General features: G+C 36.5%; 1 protein-coding gene across 1 annotated transcript; it reads right to left on the reverse strand.

Annotated features, from left to right (window-relative positions):
• Nucleotides 1–1,112: 1,112 nt before the first annotated feature.
• Nucleotides 1,113–19,674, reverse strand: enc (encore). Its single transcript, XM_064355335.1, has 13 exons — nt 19,569–19,674; nt 6,578–6,623; nt 6,423–6,529; nt 5,821–6,376; nt 5,569–5,710; nt 5,163–5,517; nt 4,960–5,127; nt 4,776–4,917; nt 3,867–4,483; nt 3,111–3,818; nt 2,920–3,058; nt 2,262–2,373; nt 1,113–2,209 (listed from the first exon to the last, which is right to left on the reverse strand). The coding sequence occupies exons 3-13, from the start codon at nt 6,495–6,497 to the stop codon at nt 2,173–2,175; spliced, it is 3,051 nt and encodes a 1,016-aa protein (XP_064211405.1). The 5' UTR covers nt 6,498–6,529; nt 6,578–6,623; nt 19,569–19,674; the 3' UTR covers nt 1,113–2,172.
• Nucleotides 19,675–19,679: the final 5 nt, after the last annotated feature.

The raw sequence follows: 19,679 nt of genomic DNA on the forward strand, positions 1-19,679 counted from the left end.
AAAAACCAATAGGCGGGCCTTAAGCGAAAAAAATGCTTTTCCACAATGGAAGTGGCAGGTTTATAACAGTTCTGGAGACTTATTTGGTCCAAAGCGATCGCAAAAGATCAACATTTCTCCGAAAAAGCCGTGTTTTCTTCACAATTGAGCCATCTAGTGGACGGTAGGTGAAGCCACACAGTCTGGATACACTTCTTAAGAGCGAACAAAAACTGACACGGCACTTTTGTGTTAATAAAACTTATTTTCAGTTTTCAGTAAACTATCGGTAGTGTTTTGTATTTGTCAAAAATCATCATGAAAATTCAATCTTTTCAAAATCAATTTTTCTGTAAAATATGCCATCTAGTAGACAGTAACTGAACTAACAGAGTCTACGGACACTTCTTAAAAAATCAACTGTTCCAATGAAAATGTTTTTTTGATTTTAGGTGCACATATTATTTTCAAAATACCGGCGTAACTCAGTGGTGTGTGTGGTAAAAAAATGTTTACATAAAAGGTAAAAGTAGTAAAAAATATATATGAATTAAAGTTACGGATCTCAAAAGATAATTTCTTTAGACCATAATTTTCTGAACTGCAGTAATCTTATTACAATTTTAAAAAACCAAATAAATTTAGCAGAAGGAACTTCTCCTCACGTTCAAAATGTTCGTGGAATCGCGTGTGTTAATAATGTAAGTTTGAATAAAAGTGAACCATCAAACAGTTTACAGTTTCCGGTCAATAATAATTATGATCAAGAATTTCATAACAAATTTTTCAATTATTTAGATCAATACAAACTTGAAATAATTAATACTATTAATAATAAAAACACTTCAACATTCATTATCGTAATGCTACTTGTAATTTCAGCTAATTTGTATAGTTGGTATAGTGATTTTTAGTTTGTTAAGAAAAAAACCTAGACATAGTTCAATGGAATTATTATCTTAAGAGAAATGCTGTCAAATGTATCTTTTCCTGTATTTTTGTAATGGAATTAATTGTTTAATAAACATTTTCACGGATTTTAAACTTTTTTAAATGTTAAATAAAGATCACTTACCTTGAGTTCTACAACCAGTTGAGGGTGATCCAAAGACAGGATAAGGAATAAAACACAGTTTGTTTTATGAAATAACTTTAATTTACAAGTGTCCGAGGCACATTAGAACACAAATAATAAATAAAATCATTACAAACATAAAAAACCTATGTTGGAAATACAACTTAACGCCTAACTTCTACAACGATTAATACTACTTTGAAAATATCAATTTTAAAACGATGTACATGTTTGTTTCTCCATTTTACCGTTGGAAATCTGATGTCCGAAGCACGACATAGTCATCAGTTTTCCAAAGAAACTGCTTTTACATAAAAATTAAGTACACATCAGATAAATCGGTAAAGTTTTGTCTTGTATGTATCGTAATTGACTCGAAAAATGACAATTTGAATGATGGAGTGTGTAAAATTACCTTGGAAAAAGTACTAGAAATGGATGGAATTCCTTGAACGGTAAAAAATCCGTTACGAAATCATTTTAGATCAACAATTCTGCGTAAAATATAAACAACGGCTCAACAAACTTAGTCAAAAACGAATCACAAAAAATCACTCAACTGTCCATGCTTAAAATTGTTGACCCAAAATAGGAAAACATTCAACAGTTTTTATAAAATTTCTTAATAAATTCAATACAATTTACAAACAACAGTTGTCGCCACATTTAAAGGGAAAAAAAGTGTCAGTTATTGTTTCCTTGTGTTGTTGGTTTTAGTTGAACACATTTCAGGCAAGTTTTCCAAAATACAAAAATGTGTACACCTAAAATGGACCCTTCAGTATTTACAAAGTTTCACATACAAACAACAAAATAGATTGTCTTTTCGTATCAAGAGGCCCAGTCAACGCACGACGTCTCTAGGTAAGACTTCTCAAACGTAACAACAAAAACAACATTGTGCGAAACAACGAAACGAATTGAGCAATTTTTATTCATATTTACGTTACGGCAAACAAATCCTTTCGTAATCTCATTATGGCATCGAATCGCTAAATAAATAAGTGATGTCTACAAATTAAAAGGAACTTCTTACCTCGATTTTTACAACAATTGCAGGGCAGCACGAAATCGATGTAAAACCCACGTGTGTTTGTTTCGTAACAATTAATTTAGAATTATTTTGCGTTGGGCAAACTTGACAGTTTGTTTCCCCTACGAAGAAAAAACTCCAACATTGGGTAAACCACCGGCGCTTAATACGTACTTTGACTTTCGATTTTTGTGTGACTTGTCAGACGTCTGGCTGAACGGGTGCTGTTTTACCGGCGGAGGCGGCTGCCGGTACTGATTACTCCCGGGAATCCCCCGACTATCAGCTGAAACACATTGAATAACTTCAAGTTCTGACAAACAATTACGCTTCAGACTGAAAAACGAGCCAAAACGTTCGAAAAAATTCTAAGAATTTAATTAATTTTCGACAAAATCTCGCCAATAATCGGCAAAAATATCTGAAAAAGTGGAACTATTTTGATATAAACCTATGTAAAATAATCTGGGGAATCGATTGGCGTCGAGAAAATCACCAAATTCGCAACCGTTTTTTAGTTATAATTTTTTAATTTTACCTATTTTTCCAAAATCTCGACAAAAATCTCGAGAAATCAAAAATGTTTTTTTTTAGCAAAAAAATTCAAAATTTTAAATATCATGAAACGTAAAATGACTCGCCGGAATAAACCGTTTTGCTCTACGACTCCCAGTTTTTGAGGTTTTAATTAATAACCTGGCGCATCCACCATTTTTCCAATATAAGAATAATTTTGAAAATATGTTTTCAAGTGAGTCAGTCAATTTTCTACAATTGACTTTTACAACACTAAATAAATTGACAAGTTTCATATTGTTCACAGCCTACTTACATGGAAGGACGTAAGGCATGCCATGGTAGACACCAGGTGGCGCAATTCTCGGCCTATCAAAATGCGCCACGTCACCGGCCGGTGTTGGAGACCGACTACTTCGGGTCGTACCGGGAGTGTTAGCCCTAACATTGCTCATCTTAAATTAAAAAATTAATGTTTTTCAATTTATTAATAATAGCTTGTTTTACTTGTCGGAAAAGCATCGGCGGTATGGGAAACCCCGGCCCGTAGTTGTACTGATTAGGGGGCGTTTCCGGGGGCGTTCTGTACATCCCCGGATTTTGGGGGCAGTACCCGGCCACCACAGTCGCCGCCGGTGAATTCGTCCCAGTGCTACTCTGACTAGACCCCAAGACAAAACCTTTCGGGGTTGCCCCGAATTTATTGCTTTTTTGTCTGACGTCAAATTGGGGCGGCGTCATCTTATTCAACATGTTATTATAATTCGAATGATTCTGGCTTTGTACAAAACTCATTTGTGACATATTTTGCGTGAGTTGTTGCATCACAGCGTTCTGGTGGTTGTTTTCCTGGAGGTGGCTCGAGAATTGCGTGTGGGAGACGGAGGAGGCGCAACTGTTGGGGGTGGAGGTGTTTTGGGGGTAGGGGGGGTAGTAGACGGGGTTTTGTGCGTAAACAACATTTGGTTGGTTGGGGGGTTGGTACCCCTGATTGGGATAGACAAGGTGGGGGTAGACTGGAACCAGGTCAGGGTTGGGCGGCGGGGGCGGGGGCTGGTAGTGGTGGACTGGGAATCGCGGCGGGGGCGGGTTCGGGGGCGGAGCGTTCGGGTAAAACGTGATTGGTTGTTGGTAGTAGGAGGGTTGCGGTTGATATGTTATGTTGTTATCCGGGACGTAGTAAGTACCGCCCATTTCGTTCATTGGTGGAGGTTCCTACAATTGTGACAAATCAGAACGAGACACGTACAAGTGGTGACGCACCATTCGTCCTTCGAAATGGGGCGAGATGGGTACGTTGTAAGGGGCGGTGTATACGATGCATGGTTGTTGGTAGTATGGGACAGTTTCGTGGCCCGACGGTGGATATCCGGGCCCATAAACTGGGTACCCACCCATGTTGTTATCACCCATAAAGGGGAAGGTCCGATTTGGTGGAGGGGAGTAAGGCAAACTGGGACTTGTCGAACTGTTAGTCACGTGGGATTTATGACTAGGCGAGAGTTTCGAAATTCGTTTTTTCGGTGATACACTTTGTGGTGAGGTTTTTTTCGGTGAAGGGGGCGGTTTGGAGGCGGTGACAAACCCAGGGGGCGGGTTATTCGGGTCGTAGTGGTACAGTGACCCGTCCTCGTTTTTGATTGGTTCCCCGGTTTGTGGGTTTATAATAATACTGCCTTTTGGGACTCTCTGTATATCAGTCACCGCCCACACGATTCGGGAATCGCTCGAGTCTTTTTCGTCGTCTTGACGACTCGATTCCACGATCTGGTTGGGGGTGGAGGTGGGGGAGGGGGTTATAGACTCGGACATTTGAGACTGAGATTTGTAGCCAGAACTTGACGGGCTGAGGCGCCATGACACCGAACTGGCACCCGAGTCTGGAAAATCAAGACATGAAACCAAGTTGGCAACACTAAATCATTGGTAACTTTAGATTTTGCCTAGTTAACTATGAAAATGTGGCATTTTGAATCGATAGATAATGTTGCCAACTTACTTTAAAGATCGCAAGCCACTTTGATCAAAAATTTAAGTGTCAAAAAACTTTGACAGATGTCAAAAAACAATGATAACCTTCACAAAAACCAGAGTTTTGGTGGCGATTCAGTTCTTTAATCATTTTTAATGGTGAAAATTAAATTTAAATAAAAAATAAAAAATTCTACCAACCTTGTTTGGTTAGGAGTCTGGGCCCGGCACTGTGCGTAGACACGACACTGTCCCCCCTGTTCAAGACCCCAGCATAGCCCCCAAAACTGTAACTTTTGGCGACATAAGGCCTCGAAGTCTCGCCAACCTCCTCAGAGAGAACCTACCCAAAAATTAAACAAGTTCGACAAAAAAACGGACTTACTTTAGTTAATTTTCCAGCTCTTCGTCCATGTTCAGGCAATTGAAGCCGAAACCTGGACGAATTTTCACTATCGGTGCTCGACCACGGTATTTCAGCCCACTCGAAGTCCTCACTGCTGCCGCCGTCTTGCATTTGGCGCAAGAGACACAACTCCTGAAAAAACAACCGCTACGTTTGTTAAAAAAAAATGTAGTTACAATTACTTCTTTGTTGAAAATTCGTCGGCGTACTTTCGCGTACTCCTCTTCTCGTTCCTCGAAACTTTTACTCCGCCTGTTCTCCATGGAGTATTGGCGATCCGGCGACTTGAAACTGTAGTCCTCAATGCTGTTGGAGTCACGCTTGAGGATCGAACGTCTGGGCTCCTCGCTGAAGACGACGTCCTCTTTGATGTGCTCCTTGAATTCGACGTCCGGTATTCGGGTGTTTTTCGTTTTGTTGACCACCACGCACTTGCCGGACGATTCGATGTTGTGGTCCATGCCGAAGTAAGCGGCGCAACGATGGACCAGCATGCGTTGGTAGCTCGACATCGGCGGGAATTTGTAATGGGTTTTACTGGAATTGTGACAATGACTTCGGGGATTTAGCCAAGGGGCCGAAGCTTACACTTTATCTTTGGCAAGACTGACTAGCTCTTGTTCGATCCTCAGCATGAACGCCCGGTCCTTGGCGTTTCTGTTGAGGGTTTCAGGTATGAACACCTCGAGATCGGCACCGGAAGTGTCCGTGTATTGCTCCGAACTGCTGTCTGCAATTTGTTTCACAAAATTAATCAAGTTAAATAAAAATGTAGCTAAAAACATGATTTTTTTATATAAGTAAAGAAAAATTCTTTGACCATTAAATACTGGCCTATACCTCTGGACAAACACGGCGAATTGGACGAGCTGCCCTCGAAGCTCCCCTGGGACGAGCTCTGCTGCCGCAGCTTGTTCCTCGAATTCACCCTACTAACAGTCAAAGTGTTGGAACTGACCACATTGTTGTTAATATTCGTGAGATTGTTGTTAAAATTGCGCTCCTGGTTCTTGGCGCACTTGCAGTTCTGGTTCGGACAATCACAAATGTACTTCTTCCTATTGTTCTGACTAGCATTTTCCTTCTGTTTGTTGTTGAGTCGATTGAGGTATTTCGGGCTGTTGTTGTCGTCGCTCGCGTCCGCATTCGTCGGCGACGGCACGAGCGTCGAAGTCGGGGAAACACAGACGGGGGAGAGACACGGCGATGACGTCAACGACGGACTCAACACAACGACGGGATTCCCCGAAGGCGAAGAGCTGGCAGGAGAGGTTTCCGTCGAGGGAATGACTTTGATGCTGGGGGAGATCAGGAGGGAGGGAGAGGATTCGCGAGGAGGGGAAGCTTCCTCCCGGATGGCGTGACTTCGGACCAAGACTTTTAATTTCGAATTGTGCTGCAAATTCACGTCAAGACACGACAATTTTTTTGAAAAAAATTACCCGCCCTCGGCTCACTTGTGACGATTTATCCTCGTTTTCGATATTCATGGTCGCGTATAATCCTCTCTGCTGCATTGTGTTAACTGAAACCCCCGAAATTATGGCAACTGCAAAAACAGTTCAATAGCACGAAGTGCGAAAATTCGGGGACTCACCGACACGCTCCAAACTCCATTTTTCGCGTCCTGAAGCGTTATTCAGCTGAAACCGAGACAACAATTATTACTAAACCCCGAAAACGTGCCATCGATCCGCTTTGTCTCACACAACCTTTGGAATTTATCAAAATATCATCATGATCTTTATTTTCCCGGCGCATCCACCATTTTTAAAATCGCAATTGAGAAAGGGATTAATTACCTTACTTCCACCTTAAATAATAAATCACTGACGCTTTCGAGGGATGGAAAGAGGTGAGGTTTTATCGATTCAGAGAGTTGGTTTTATTTTTCGAAAGACGAAACAAAATCGAAAGTTTAGCCACGTGAACGAAACAAAATAGAGTGTTGTTGATACGCAGCCACCCAGGCCAGGTCCCACAGACCTACTGAACTTGACTCGCTCGAGATCAAGCATGCGAACAATAGTTTAATCGATTATAACCTTAATTGTGCGATTATCGATTTCGAGCGCCGGATTTCGGACGTTTTCCGAGAATTTTCGCCTGAACCGGAACGGAATGTTACCTAGTTTCGACAAGTACATCGAAACATGCACAAACAATAAGAAAAAATATTTTTTTAATAAATTCCGTGACAGGTGTCACAATGCGTAATAAAACGCATGTTTATTATTTCCTAATCACAACTGAAATAAAATTTAATTACCAATAAAACTTGTACAGCCTATGGTAGTTGGGCGTAAAAATCAATTCGGGACATTTCATTTAACGTAATCAAAGATATCTCAATCTGACACCTGAAAACAAGTCTACAAGGTCAAAATGAATATTTAAAACATCGCTCAATTATTGATGGCTCATATTTACGAATTTCACCGTTAAACTTCGATCTCGCCGCATCAATAATGTATAGAGCTTTCGTTAAAAGCGCAAACATTTTTTCTTTCAGGATAAAAAATAGTTTGCTTAGACGAGAGGGAACAAAAAACGGGATTTCCGCCCTAGTTATGCAAACAAAAACCTGCATACAGAGTGAGTTTATTTAGTTAAATTTATTTTCAGTCAAAATCTACTCGACAATACCCATGAAATGTAATATTAGTTGCTTCAAAAATTTTTTCAGGCTCATTATTACTCGTGGACCAGCCTGTATAGTTTGTAATGTTGATTTGTTTAAAAAGTTTGTGTTAAAATATCTGCAAAACACGGTCAGCACCTGGGGCCTCGTGGCCCAGTGGTATAAGCGCCACTTACCACCGGGGAGGTCGGGTGTTCGAACCCGGATCACGGCAACAATTTTTCTATGAAAAAAAGTGTAGAAAAGGTAAGTGAAACAACACGTAAACAAAAATAAGAGATTAAGAGAATACATAGACGTATAAAAGTAAAGCAGAGCATAAAACTGACAGAAATAAGAAAATAATGCGGCAAAAGGTAAAAGAACGTAAAGGCGCCAAATTGTAAACGTAAGAGCACATCCTAATAAAGAGAAAATGCCTTTTGTTTTGAGAGAAAAAGAGAAAAACGTAAAGGTGAAACATAACTTAAAATTTTATCGTTGAATCCTTAGATGACTTACTTCTTAAATTATAAAAAATAAACGAAAATATTTGATTTATCTCTAAATTTTTTAAGTTAACTGAGTTTGTTTAGTAAAGTTCCGAAAAACATTGGTTATAAAAATCATGGCCACTGCAAATCCAGTAGGATTTACGCAGGTCCACTATTTTTGACTAGAAAATACACAAATTTGGTGATTTTTGGGAAAATTATGTCCATTTTAGGCCAAAAACGTGTTGAAAATCACAAAAAAGGTAAAAACAATTTTAAAATTGTAGAATCAACTAATACGCCCGGTATCTTTTGATGAAATCTGGTGAAAAATTAGAGAATTAAATTAAAAAAAAAGTGGAAGAAAATATTTTCTCGAACTAATTCGCCGACTTTTGAACTGAAGTATTTGCGTTTTAGGTGAATTATTGCAACTACATAGCTTGTAATGTTGATTTATTTAAAAAGTTTGTGTTAAAATATCTGCAAAAGACAGTCAGTATTTGGGGCCCTGGTGGCCCAGTGGTATAAGCGCCACTTACGACGGGGGAGGTCGGGGTTCGAACCCGGATCAGGGTAACAATTTTTCTATGAAAAAAAGTGTAAAAAAGGTAAGTGAAACAACACGTAAACAAAAATAAAAGATTGAGAGAACACATAGACGTATAAAAGTAAAGCGGAGCATAAAACTGACAGAAATAAGAAAATAATGCGGCAAAAGGTAAAAGAACGTAAAGGCGCCAAATTGTAAACGTAAGAGCACATCCTAATAAAGAGAAAATATCTTTTGTTTTGAGAGAAAAAGAGAAGAACGTAAAGATGAAACATAACTTCAAACTTTAGCGTTGAATCCTTAGATGACTTACTTCTTAAATTATAAAAAAATAAACGAAAATATTTGATTTATCTCTAAATTTTTTAGTTAACTGGGTTTGTTTAGTAAAGTCCCGAAAAACATTGTTAATAAAAACCATGGCCACTGCGAATCCAGTAGGATTTACGCACGTCCACTATTTTTGACTAGAAAATACACAAATTTGGTGATTTTTGGAGAAATTATGTTTATTTTCGGTCAAAAACGTGCTGAAAGTCACAAAAAAGGTAAAAACAATTTTAAAATTGTAGAATCAACTAATACGCCCGGGATCTTTTGATGAAATCTGGTGAAAAATTAGAGAATTAAATTGAAAAAAAAGTGGAAGAAAATATTTTCTCGAGCTAATTCGCCGACTTTTGAACTGAAGTATTTGCGTTTTAGGTGAATTATTGCCACTACATAGTTCGTAATGTTGATTTATTTAAAAAGTTTGTGTTAAAATATCTGCAAAAGACGATCAGTACTTGAGGCCCTGGTGGCCCAGTGGTATAAGCGCCACTTACGACGGGGGAGGTCGCGGGTTCAAACCCGGATCAGGGTAACAATTTTTCTATGAAAAAAAGTGTAGAAAAGGTAAGTGAAACAACACGTAAGCAAATATAAGAGATGAGAAAACACACAGACGTATAAAACGTAAAGCGGAGCATAAAACTGCCAGAAATAAGAAAATAATGCGGCAAAAGGTAAAAGAACGTAAAGGCGCCAAATTGTAAACGTAAAAGCACATCCTAATAAAGAGAAAATACCTTTTGTTTTGAGAGAAAGAGAAGAACGTAAAGAGGAAACACAACTTCAAACTTTAGCGTTGAATCCTTAGATGACTTACTTCTTAAATTATAAAAAAATAAACGAAAATATTTGATTTATCTCCAAATTTTTTAAGTTAACTGAGTTTGTTTAGTAAAGTCCCGAAAAACATTGTTAATAAAAACCATGGCCACTGCGAATCCAGTAGGATTTACGCACGTCCACTATTTTTGACTAGAAAATACACAAATTTGGTGATTTTTGGAGAAATTATGTCCATTTTCGGCCAAAAACGTGCTGAAAATCACAAAAAAGATAAAAACAATTTTAAAATTGTAAAATCAACTAATACGCCCGGTATCTCTTGATAAAATCTGGTGAAAAATTAGAGAATTAAATTGAAAAAAAAGTGGAAGAAAATATTTTCTCGACCTAATTCGCCGACTTTTGAATTAAATGTATTTGCGTTTTTGGTGAATTATTGCAATTATATAGTTTGTAATGTTGATTTATTTAAAAAGTTTGTGTTAAAATATCTGCAAAAGACGGTCAGTAGCTGGGGCCTGGTGGCCCAGTGATATAAGCGCCACTTTCGACGAGGGAGGTCGGGTGTTCGAACCCGGATCAGGTGTTACAATTTTTCCGTGAAAAAAGTGTAGAAAAGGTAAGTGAAACAACACGTAAACAAAAATAAAAGATTGAGAGAACACATAGACGTATAAGACATAGACATAAGACAATTTTTAAAGAAAATTAGCCAATAAATCCGAATTTGCCATAAACATTTTTGAAAAACTTCTTTCAAATCAAAATTTTACACCATAAATAGATTGACACCAGTGTTTTCAGTGTGTAGATGTAACTTTTGATATCACCAACTACTGCTGGAAGCTACATTTTCTTAAAGTTTTTTCCAAAATTTAGGTAAGGCAGCCAAAGCTTGCAGGTTTAACCGTCTCAATTGCAATCCGGAATCGATCCAGTAATCGTCAAGATAAAAAACATGACATAACTGAATAAATTTCCATAGCATTACGCTATCAATTAGAGGATCTTAACGAAAAAATCGCTTCTTGGAAGTCGGCTCATGGCACCATATGAATCATCCACAATAATTATTAACCGATAATGCAATCGTTTTGTTTATTGATAATCCCATCACCCGCACAAAAACCGCTTTCATACAAGTGGTAATTTACCAAGAATGCGGCCATTCATTATGTATATTCCAACTGCCAAGTTCACGGTAACGATTTGTCGAGAGATCGATACACGAGGGACGCATGAATCATATTTTGATGCATGCAGCGATTATGGCACGCTATAGTCTAATTAAGATTTGGCGAAAATCGGAATTGAAGACACGTGATGGCTACGTAACGCCATGACGTAACGCCAGGTGACACAACGATCAATCCGTAATGGGGATGCATAATAAAAGAGGTTTTTGTTCAAGCAAGCAGCCTTGAGGTTCGAGGGGACCGAAAATATCTGACACGTGCCGGTATTTCGACACTACAACAGACAGCATTTGCAAAAATCCTCCCTCGCGTGCCAGATAAGCCCCGGTAATTATTGCAGATAATAACCTAAGGTCTGATTTGAAAGGTAATAGGGGCGGATCGCGTGATAGCGGTGAATAATGGCCACACGAGGGCGAAATCGCAAGTGGCACAGTGACTGATCCAAGGCCGCGCTATCCACTGTCATTTACAATTTCGGGGAAAAACTCCGTCCTTGGCGATCGGCCATCCATCACTCCTCGAGGCCGGCGGAAGCGAATCCTTCGGACCTTGAAGTCGTTTTATGGGTGCCACCGACGGCGGCGTCGCGACGTCACGCTCGGCCTTGCCAAATTTTCATCCCCCGGCAATTTTGCGTGTTGAAAAGTGATTGTAATTACAAGCGGAAGGATTTAATGGCTTGTAATACGTGTCGCGGGACAATTAAGCCGTTTTTCGGGGATTTTTGCTTGCTTTTTTACGGAAATCAATTAAGCGCTTGTTTGCCCAAGCTGGGGCTAGATTGGAGCGTTCCTTGTTATTTTGCGGTGGAGCCCGAAAGGGAATTGAACCGAGTTTCCATTTTCTGGGCAAACAAGCTGCAAGGACACAATTTTTCAAATATTTATTCCAACTTTAAAACCGAAGCGCAGTTGAATAAAAAAAAATTTTAATCAAATTAATATTTCAACATTTATTTAGAAATGCCCCCGATATAAAATTCATTGTTTTAGAACATACAGGCAAGAGCAATAATAATAATTCTTACTTTACTAAAAAATCCTGTTTGCAGTTGTTCTAAAATTGTGTAAAAAATACAGTTAGGTAATTTGTTATTATGATGGAAAGTTCACTTTTCGCGTGCTTAGAAGCCGCCCCCTGAGCCAGTCGGGGCAGCGAAAGTGACCTTTCGGCGCAATTTCCCTCATTTGATAAAACCCCCCATGGATAATTTATGAGCTGTCGTCATTCATCGTCTTGGAAGCGTTCCACCGACCTTTGGGCGGCTCTCCGAAATCCATGAATGAGTGTCGGCATGAAAGAAAGTGTTATTTATCGACGATTTAGCAGCGTCGGGGGTGTCTGTGTGTTGTTTTATCAAAGGTCAGAGGTAAACGCGTGGGCAAAATATCGTGTTGTAATAACGCACCGTTTCCAACCCTCGCCTCGGTCGGATCTTTCCAGAAACACACAAGAGAATTGTATTTTTTACACGAGTAAGTCAAAGGTTATTCGATGATGTAATCTTTCGGTTTGTCGCACCCTCAAGTGCCGAGAAATTGGTTTGTTCTACTGATCGAACTTTCAAAGTTTTAATAAAAAAAGTTGCGAGGATCGAGAGATTACAGCCAAATGGACGAATATCAATTACTGGCATTGAAAAATCGAGGCTTTTTTACGCAAAACTGGGGCAAATGCTGGAAAAATTACTGCATCATGGTTTGATTTATATTCCTCGGACAGCGTTATGCATAGATTCTAATGAAAGAATACCCAAGTCGACGTATAAATTCAAACATTCGGGAAATATCACGAACTTATCGGTGAACAACGATAACGTCAGAGATTTTACATAATTCACAATAGGAAAAACTGATCGTCGTGTCATTTAAACTAACACCAGAATCAATATTTGTCAACTAACAATACTATCAAATTTATTGGAATAAATCCAGAAAATTACTACTTTTTATCTCAATTTTTTCAAATGTGTTTCACCAAATTTAACCACTGTAATTTCTAATAAAATATTATGCTCAGAAAAAATTCTGTCATCAAATAAATTGAGTCAGAACCTTTAAAAAAGTCCGTTGTCTTAAATGTTAAATTATTAAACTGTATTAAATTGTCTCTAAATGTTAACTTTACTCGGTGGTCATCCTTACATTTTTATTTCTGTATTAAAAAAAATCCTTTGCTTCACTTATCCGTTTTTTCTATTGTAGTTGTCGCTCAGTTCAATTAACGTGAACAACTAAACTATTCCTACTATTCAGGTAATAACTTATTGGATAATAACTAGAAAAAGTTCAATGAAACAATACTGCAGTTCTAAGTTATTCACCTTTTAAGATACTTGTTCATTTTTTTAATTTCTCAACTGCAACTTTATTAAAATGTTAACGCACTAAAGCTCATATGTTCCTTCAGAGTCAGTTTAATTTTTCAGTATTCTTAATTTAATTATTTCAGAAATAAAACATAATCAAAAAATAAAAGTTTAGCCAATAAACATCAGTATTAAAAGTTAGGTGCACAAATGGGAAAAAATATTGGGTGTTGTATCTAACAGGTCATTGTAACCTTTTTTGAAACTTTCTGTATAGCACTTATTTTTAAAAATTTAAGAATACATCTCTTGAATATAACTTTTACTAATTGATAATGATAACTGATTACGTTCTCGAGAAACTGTACATAAATTAATACAGGGTGATTTTTAAAAAATGGCAGACGCTGTAGAATTTTTATTTATGACCTAATTAAAAAAAAAAAATTATGTAGTATAAGATAAATGCTTTTAAAATTTTTCAAAAAATCATAGTATATTTCTTCTTTTCATATATATGTATATTTTTTGTACAAAACTGCAGTATTTCCTACTTTTCCTAGACATTGTTGTCTAAAGAAATCTACCAGATTTGAAAAAATTAATATAAAGTAATAAAATCTAGTTGCCTGGTATCCGATAAGACAATCAGCAACAAATAAAAAAAATATTGTCTATTTTTTTATACTTGCAACATATCTGTTTAATTAAAATCATTCATTAAAAGAAAGACTTTACTAAGTCAAAAGAATACTATTTTGAAGATCCAAATTCTATATTGACACCATGCAACTAGATTTTAATTTAGTTAATTAATTTAACATTGTATTTGGTAATAAATAATAATCCTTTTGACTATTAAGTCCTTTTATTAAACAACATTTTTTTTATAATAAAAACACAGATAAGATGTTTCGACATAAAAATGTCATCATCAGCTACAATTGCTACAATAGTTCTATACGTAATAAGTTAATAAGCTCCATAAAAACAAACTAAATAATTTTTAGTAAAAGTAGTATTATCCATGCTTGTACCAAAAAACTAATATTTCCTAAACTATGAAGAGAAAAATAAGAAGTTGAATATGGCCCAAAATAAGCCATAACGTTTGGAAAAAAAATACGCTTCGGTTTATACAATTTTTTTTTAATTTTTGAAATGGGACCATAAATATATTTTTTTTAAATCTCCCCGTAGATAATCGTTTGCTTTAAAAGAGTCTACATGGTGTTAAAAATAGATTGATAAATCTAATCTGAAAACGAATCTAATTATTTGGCAATAAATCACACTGAATGGCGTTTTTCTTTTCCAGTGTTGCCAACCTAATTTCGAAACACTAGAGCATTTTTTACCAAATTGAGTTACACATTTTTGCACTTTTTTTTGAAAATTTAGGAATACATCTCCTCTTGAATATAACTTTTACTAATTGATAATGAGAACTGATTACGTTCTCGAGAAATTGTACATAAATTAATACAGGGTGATTTTATTAAAAAATGGCAGACGCTGTAGAATTTTTATTTATGACCTAATTTTAAAAAAAAATTAATGTAGTATAAGATAAATGCTTTTAAAATTTTTCAAAAAATCATAGTATATTTCTTCTTTTCATATATATGTATATTTTTTGTACAAAACTGCAGTATTTCCTACTTTTCCTAGACATTGTTGTCTAAAAAAATCTACCAGATTTAAAAAAATTAATATAAAGTAATAAAATCTAGTTGCCTGGTATCAGATAAAACAATCAGCAACAAATAAAAAAAAATATTGTCTATTTTTTTATACTTGCAACATATCTGTTTAATTAAAATCATTCATTAAAAGAAAGACTTTACTAAGTCAAAAGAATACTATTTTGAAGACCCAAATTCTATATTGACACCATGCAACTAGATTTTAATTCAGTTAATTAATTTAACATTGTATTTGGTAATAAATAATATCCTTTTGGCTATTGGGTCCTTTTATTAAACAACATTTTTTTATAATAAAAACACAGATAAGATGTTTCGACATAAAAATGTCATCATCAGCTACAATTGCTACAATAGTTCTATACGTAATAAGTTAATAAGCTCCATAAAAACAAACTAAATAATTTTTAGTAAAAGTAGTATTATCCATACTTGTACCAAAAAACTAATATTTCCCAAACTATGAAGAGAAAAATAAGAAGGTGAATATGGCGCAAAATATGGCATAACGTTTGGAAAAAAATACGCTTCGGTTTATAGAATTTTTTTTTAATTTTTGAAATCGGGCCATAAATATTTTTTTAAATCTCTTTGTAGATAATCGTTTGCTATGAAACCTAGTTTCAAAACACTAGACCATTTTTTACCAAATTGAGCTACATTTTTCGTTTTTTTTTCTAAATCAACGTAAATAAAAACATCGGCACACAAAACCTACCCTATCCCTCGCTCCGCCCTCGCCTTTTCAAAGGGTTGTTGAGGGTTCACTGACACTGCGACACGACGCTCGATCTTGGTCCAGTGCAAGCACACAAGTTGCACTGTGAAATGGGTTAAACGTAGTCTATATGTAGGTTATCCGAGGAGAGGTGGTTGACCTATTGCCCGACCTAATTCCCAAACCTCCCCCATTTCATCCCCCGAACGTTCCGCGAAACCCACCGATAGAGCTTCTCCGAAACAGCTCTCTACTGAGAAATTTCGAATTCAAACACCATGCCGATGCCGTTCCGACAATTCAAACAAAAATTTAATTGAATTTTCAATAATCGAGGGATTTTTCCCAATGCTGATAGTTGCGCAACTTTGATGTAACAACTTGAAAGCTCTGTTATTATTACCAGCAGAGTACATTATCTTAATGTGGTTGGAGAGTGGCCGTGAACTTCACGTGTCACTTGGGTCACCTCGAGGACGATTTTTCGCCCTAAATTCGAACAAAACAAGCACAAACGCTTATCACTCGGCTATTTTTGACCGCAAGCGGAAACTCCTTTTCGTGAATCAGGCTGATAATCATGCTATTTTTGGAACCAGAAAATCACGCGAAAATTTAAAAACACGACACATCCACTAAATCTCCTCAACACGCATTATTTATTGTCTTTCATCACAGAAAGCACCACATGAGAAAATTTCCATGCATGAATATGCAAGTGTGAAATTTAAAAATAAAACAAACGACCCCAAGAACGAATTACCACTTTATTTAACTGCAAACTTTATAACTCGAAAATGCACAAGTTCCTTGATTAGGCAAAGCTGGCTTGATGTGTTTTTTGACAACCGTTTAAAAATACCCAACGTTTCAAGTGCAGTTTTTGGCACTAAATAACGCCGCCACAAACAATTCAAATTTTATTACGGGAGGTAAACCAAAGTAAATATTTATTCAGTGCTGCCAACGCGAACAGTAAATACCATGTTAGCTCCAATTAATATCACTGCCCTATAAAATAAGTGTCCAAAACAAACACGATTCACTTGCGGGAATTTAGGGTTTCCGAAGAATTCGATTAAAAACTAAGGATCGGATTTCGCCGAAAGCCGCCTTCTTGGTTCCGGGAACGCGTGGCGTGCTCCCCTAATTTCCGCGAACCGTTTGCATCCCTCAGGATGCATCCGGTAACCAGGCAACGGCAGGTACTCGAAAGTTGACTGACCTATCTCAAATGCACCCCTCTGTACGAGTTGTAAAGAGGCTAGGGGTGGGTACGTGTGTCATTGGGTCACGACACGAGCCGCAAATTCGCTCGATTTCGAGCAGAGGGAGGAAAGTGGAAATTAGGGTGGAATAGCAACGATTTTTTTCCGATCAGCGAAAATATGTACACAAATAAATTTATCGGAACGCTAATCTTGATCATTGGTAATTGGTTCGTTTTGGCACGATTCCATCATTGGGATTAATAAAGCGTTCGAGTGATGTTTTATTCGAGTGCGCAGGAAATTTATGTAATATGAATGATAATAAAATTAGGAAATGTGTTTTAAAAACTTTGATGTTTTATTTGTGGGTGGTAACGTGACGAAACAGAGTTATCGAATCTTCTGGCACAACAAAGGAAACGGCAATTGTTAACGTCAAATATGCCTATTTTATTAGTGTCGTATACAAAGTGTTTCGTTACTTTGAAGTCGAGTCGGATGGCGATGAGGTTTTCAGGCAGTTTAGTGTTTTTCGGTTCAATATGTTTCGTTGGTAACTTATTGAAAAAACTTTGTTGGCAATAGAATGTTTTCGACGTCTATATTTGCGGAAAATCATAAAATAAAGACTTAACGATCTAGTCATAAATATTTTTACTGTTGAAAACAAAATTTGGAACAAAATTAAATGGTTCGAACGAAAATTTATCTAAATTCTAGGATATTTTTGTCAATTTTAATTTAAAATTCAGGGTAGGATTAAGGAAATTGTTCTGCACATTACGTAAGTATGCAAAATTTCAATTCATTCGGACAAGAGAAACTCACTAAAATTCTTGTAAAAATTACTTGTCAACAAAAATTTACAAAATTTTACCAGATCTGTTTTTTTTTTAAATAAAAAGAAAAATCTAATTGCGGTTATAACGTTACAGTTTTTGCACTTTGCACATTTTTCTCCAAAAAATTTCAGCGCACAATTTTCTCAGAAATACACCAAAAAAACACCAAATTACATAATTTCAAAAACTGTTTTTTTGTTAGATTTTTTAAACTCGAAAAATCAATTATTCTGTAACATGAGTTTTTTTCAGCTCATTTATAAAGAAATATCAAGAAAAATGAGCCGAAAATTTACTTAAAAATTGTGTCACACTACTACAAGATTTCGTCAAAAATAAGTCAAAACACCAAAATTTTGTCAAAAATCGTCGTGGTATTTGTACCTTCTTCAAAGACTATTACCCAAGTGTTTAAATTAATTGTTCAGCTTTTTTGTAAATTGGACTTACTTTTTTTTCTTTTACGAAAAGCTTTCTACTAAACTGTTGGAAAGATTTAAATCAAAATAGGTAATCTGGTGCTTTTTCTGCAAATTTCTTCAAAAATAAACCGCAAAACCAGCTAAATTTGTCGAAAATTGTATTATTTGAACATTGTTACCCACATTTTTAAATTTATTGCTCAGCTTTTTTGTAAAAGATCACGAAATTGGACTTTATTGTAAAATAAAATTTTCTTTTTCGAGCGTTTTGGTACGTTTTTCAGCCAAGAACGAAATTATTTCCCAACATTTTATGGAAAACAAGATAAAAAGAGCCCAACAATAGTATCTGTTTAAAAGAAAATGCTTTTTAGAAATACTATTGGAAAGATTGAAATCAAAACAGGTAGTCTGGTGAAAATAAATGAAAAATTGGCCACTTTTTTATTAAATTTTAAGGAAAAAAACAGTACAGGTGTTCCACTTATTCATCTGATAAACCTACTTCAAATTTAACACGGACAACTGAACAAATAAACACAAAATTTGAAAAAAAGAAACTGAAGAACGAAACAAAATATGAAGTTAATTAATGATGTTTTTGGAGTTTTTTGCTCCCACGCACAATTGATTCTCTATTGAAACTAGCGTGAAATGTGGGTTTAGATGAGCGTTTTTGTAAACAATTGTTACACCTGTTGATAATCTTCGCGAGTGATTTTAATGTAAAATTGAGAAACCTCTCGCTGACTAATCCCTTTATGCAATATGTTTGCGTTGGTGTTTTCGAAGGCGAAATATTTGCCGCCAAAAGCTGCCGTTTTCCGAAAATAGCCCCTAAAAGTGTTATTTATACCTTTAGGTGTAATTCCGGATGGATGGCTATGGTGCAAGTCCAGGTAGAAAGCCGAAATCGCTCACTTTTCCCGAATCTGCATACCTGCGCCCCTTTATCACAGAGATAAATAATCCGCCAAAGTTGCCTCTACTTTACATAAACCCCCGAGTGGTCGGTGTTCAAGACATTCATTAGCGCATCGGTGTATTTTTAAATGGCACGGGGGTGCCGAAATTAGCGTCAGACTTAAATATACAGATCAATACACATGTCATTCATTTACACATTCATAAATTAATCCAAAATAAATAGCCTTCACAGCAGCTGCCAAAACTCGAGCAGGAAGATAACCTAACTTAACGCCAAGGCCTTGCACACTTACCCGACCACAACCAACACTCTATAATCCATGGGGGCACCCGTGCTTCATACCATCACACAAAAAAAAACAAAAACTGCACAAAGGAGACGAATTTCTACAAAAAACGCGATTTTCAAACACGACAAAAAAACGCCTTGTGACCGACAAACGCCACAAAAAACGCGCTTTTTCCTACTTACAAGCACCCGGAATTTTACTTTCGTAACACAATGCCTCAATAACACAACTTTTTGGAACCTATCGTTTGGTTTCCAAACCCAAAATTTAGGGAGTTTCGAAGTTGGCGACAA

The sequence above is a fragment of the Tribolium castaneum genome, chromosome 3, assembly GCF_031307605.1.
Source record: "Tribolium castaneum strain GA2 chromosome 3, icTriCast1.1, whole genome shotgun sequence".
Classification (NCBI taxonomy): domain Eukaryota; kingdom Metazoa; phylum Arthropoda; class Insecta; order Coleoptera; family Tenebrionidae; genus Tribolium; species Tribolium castaneum.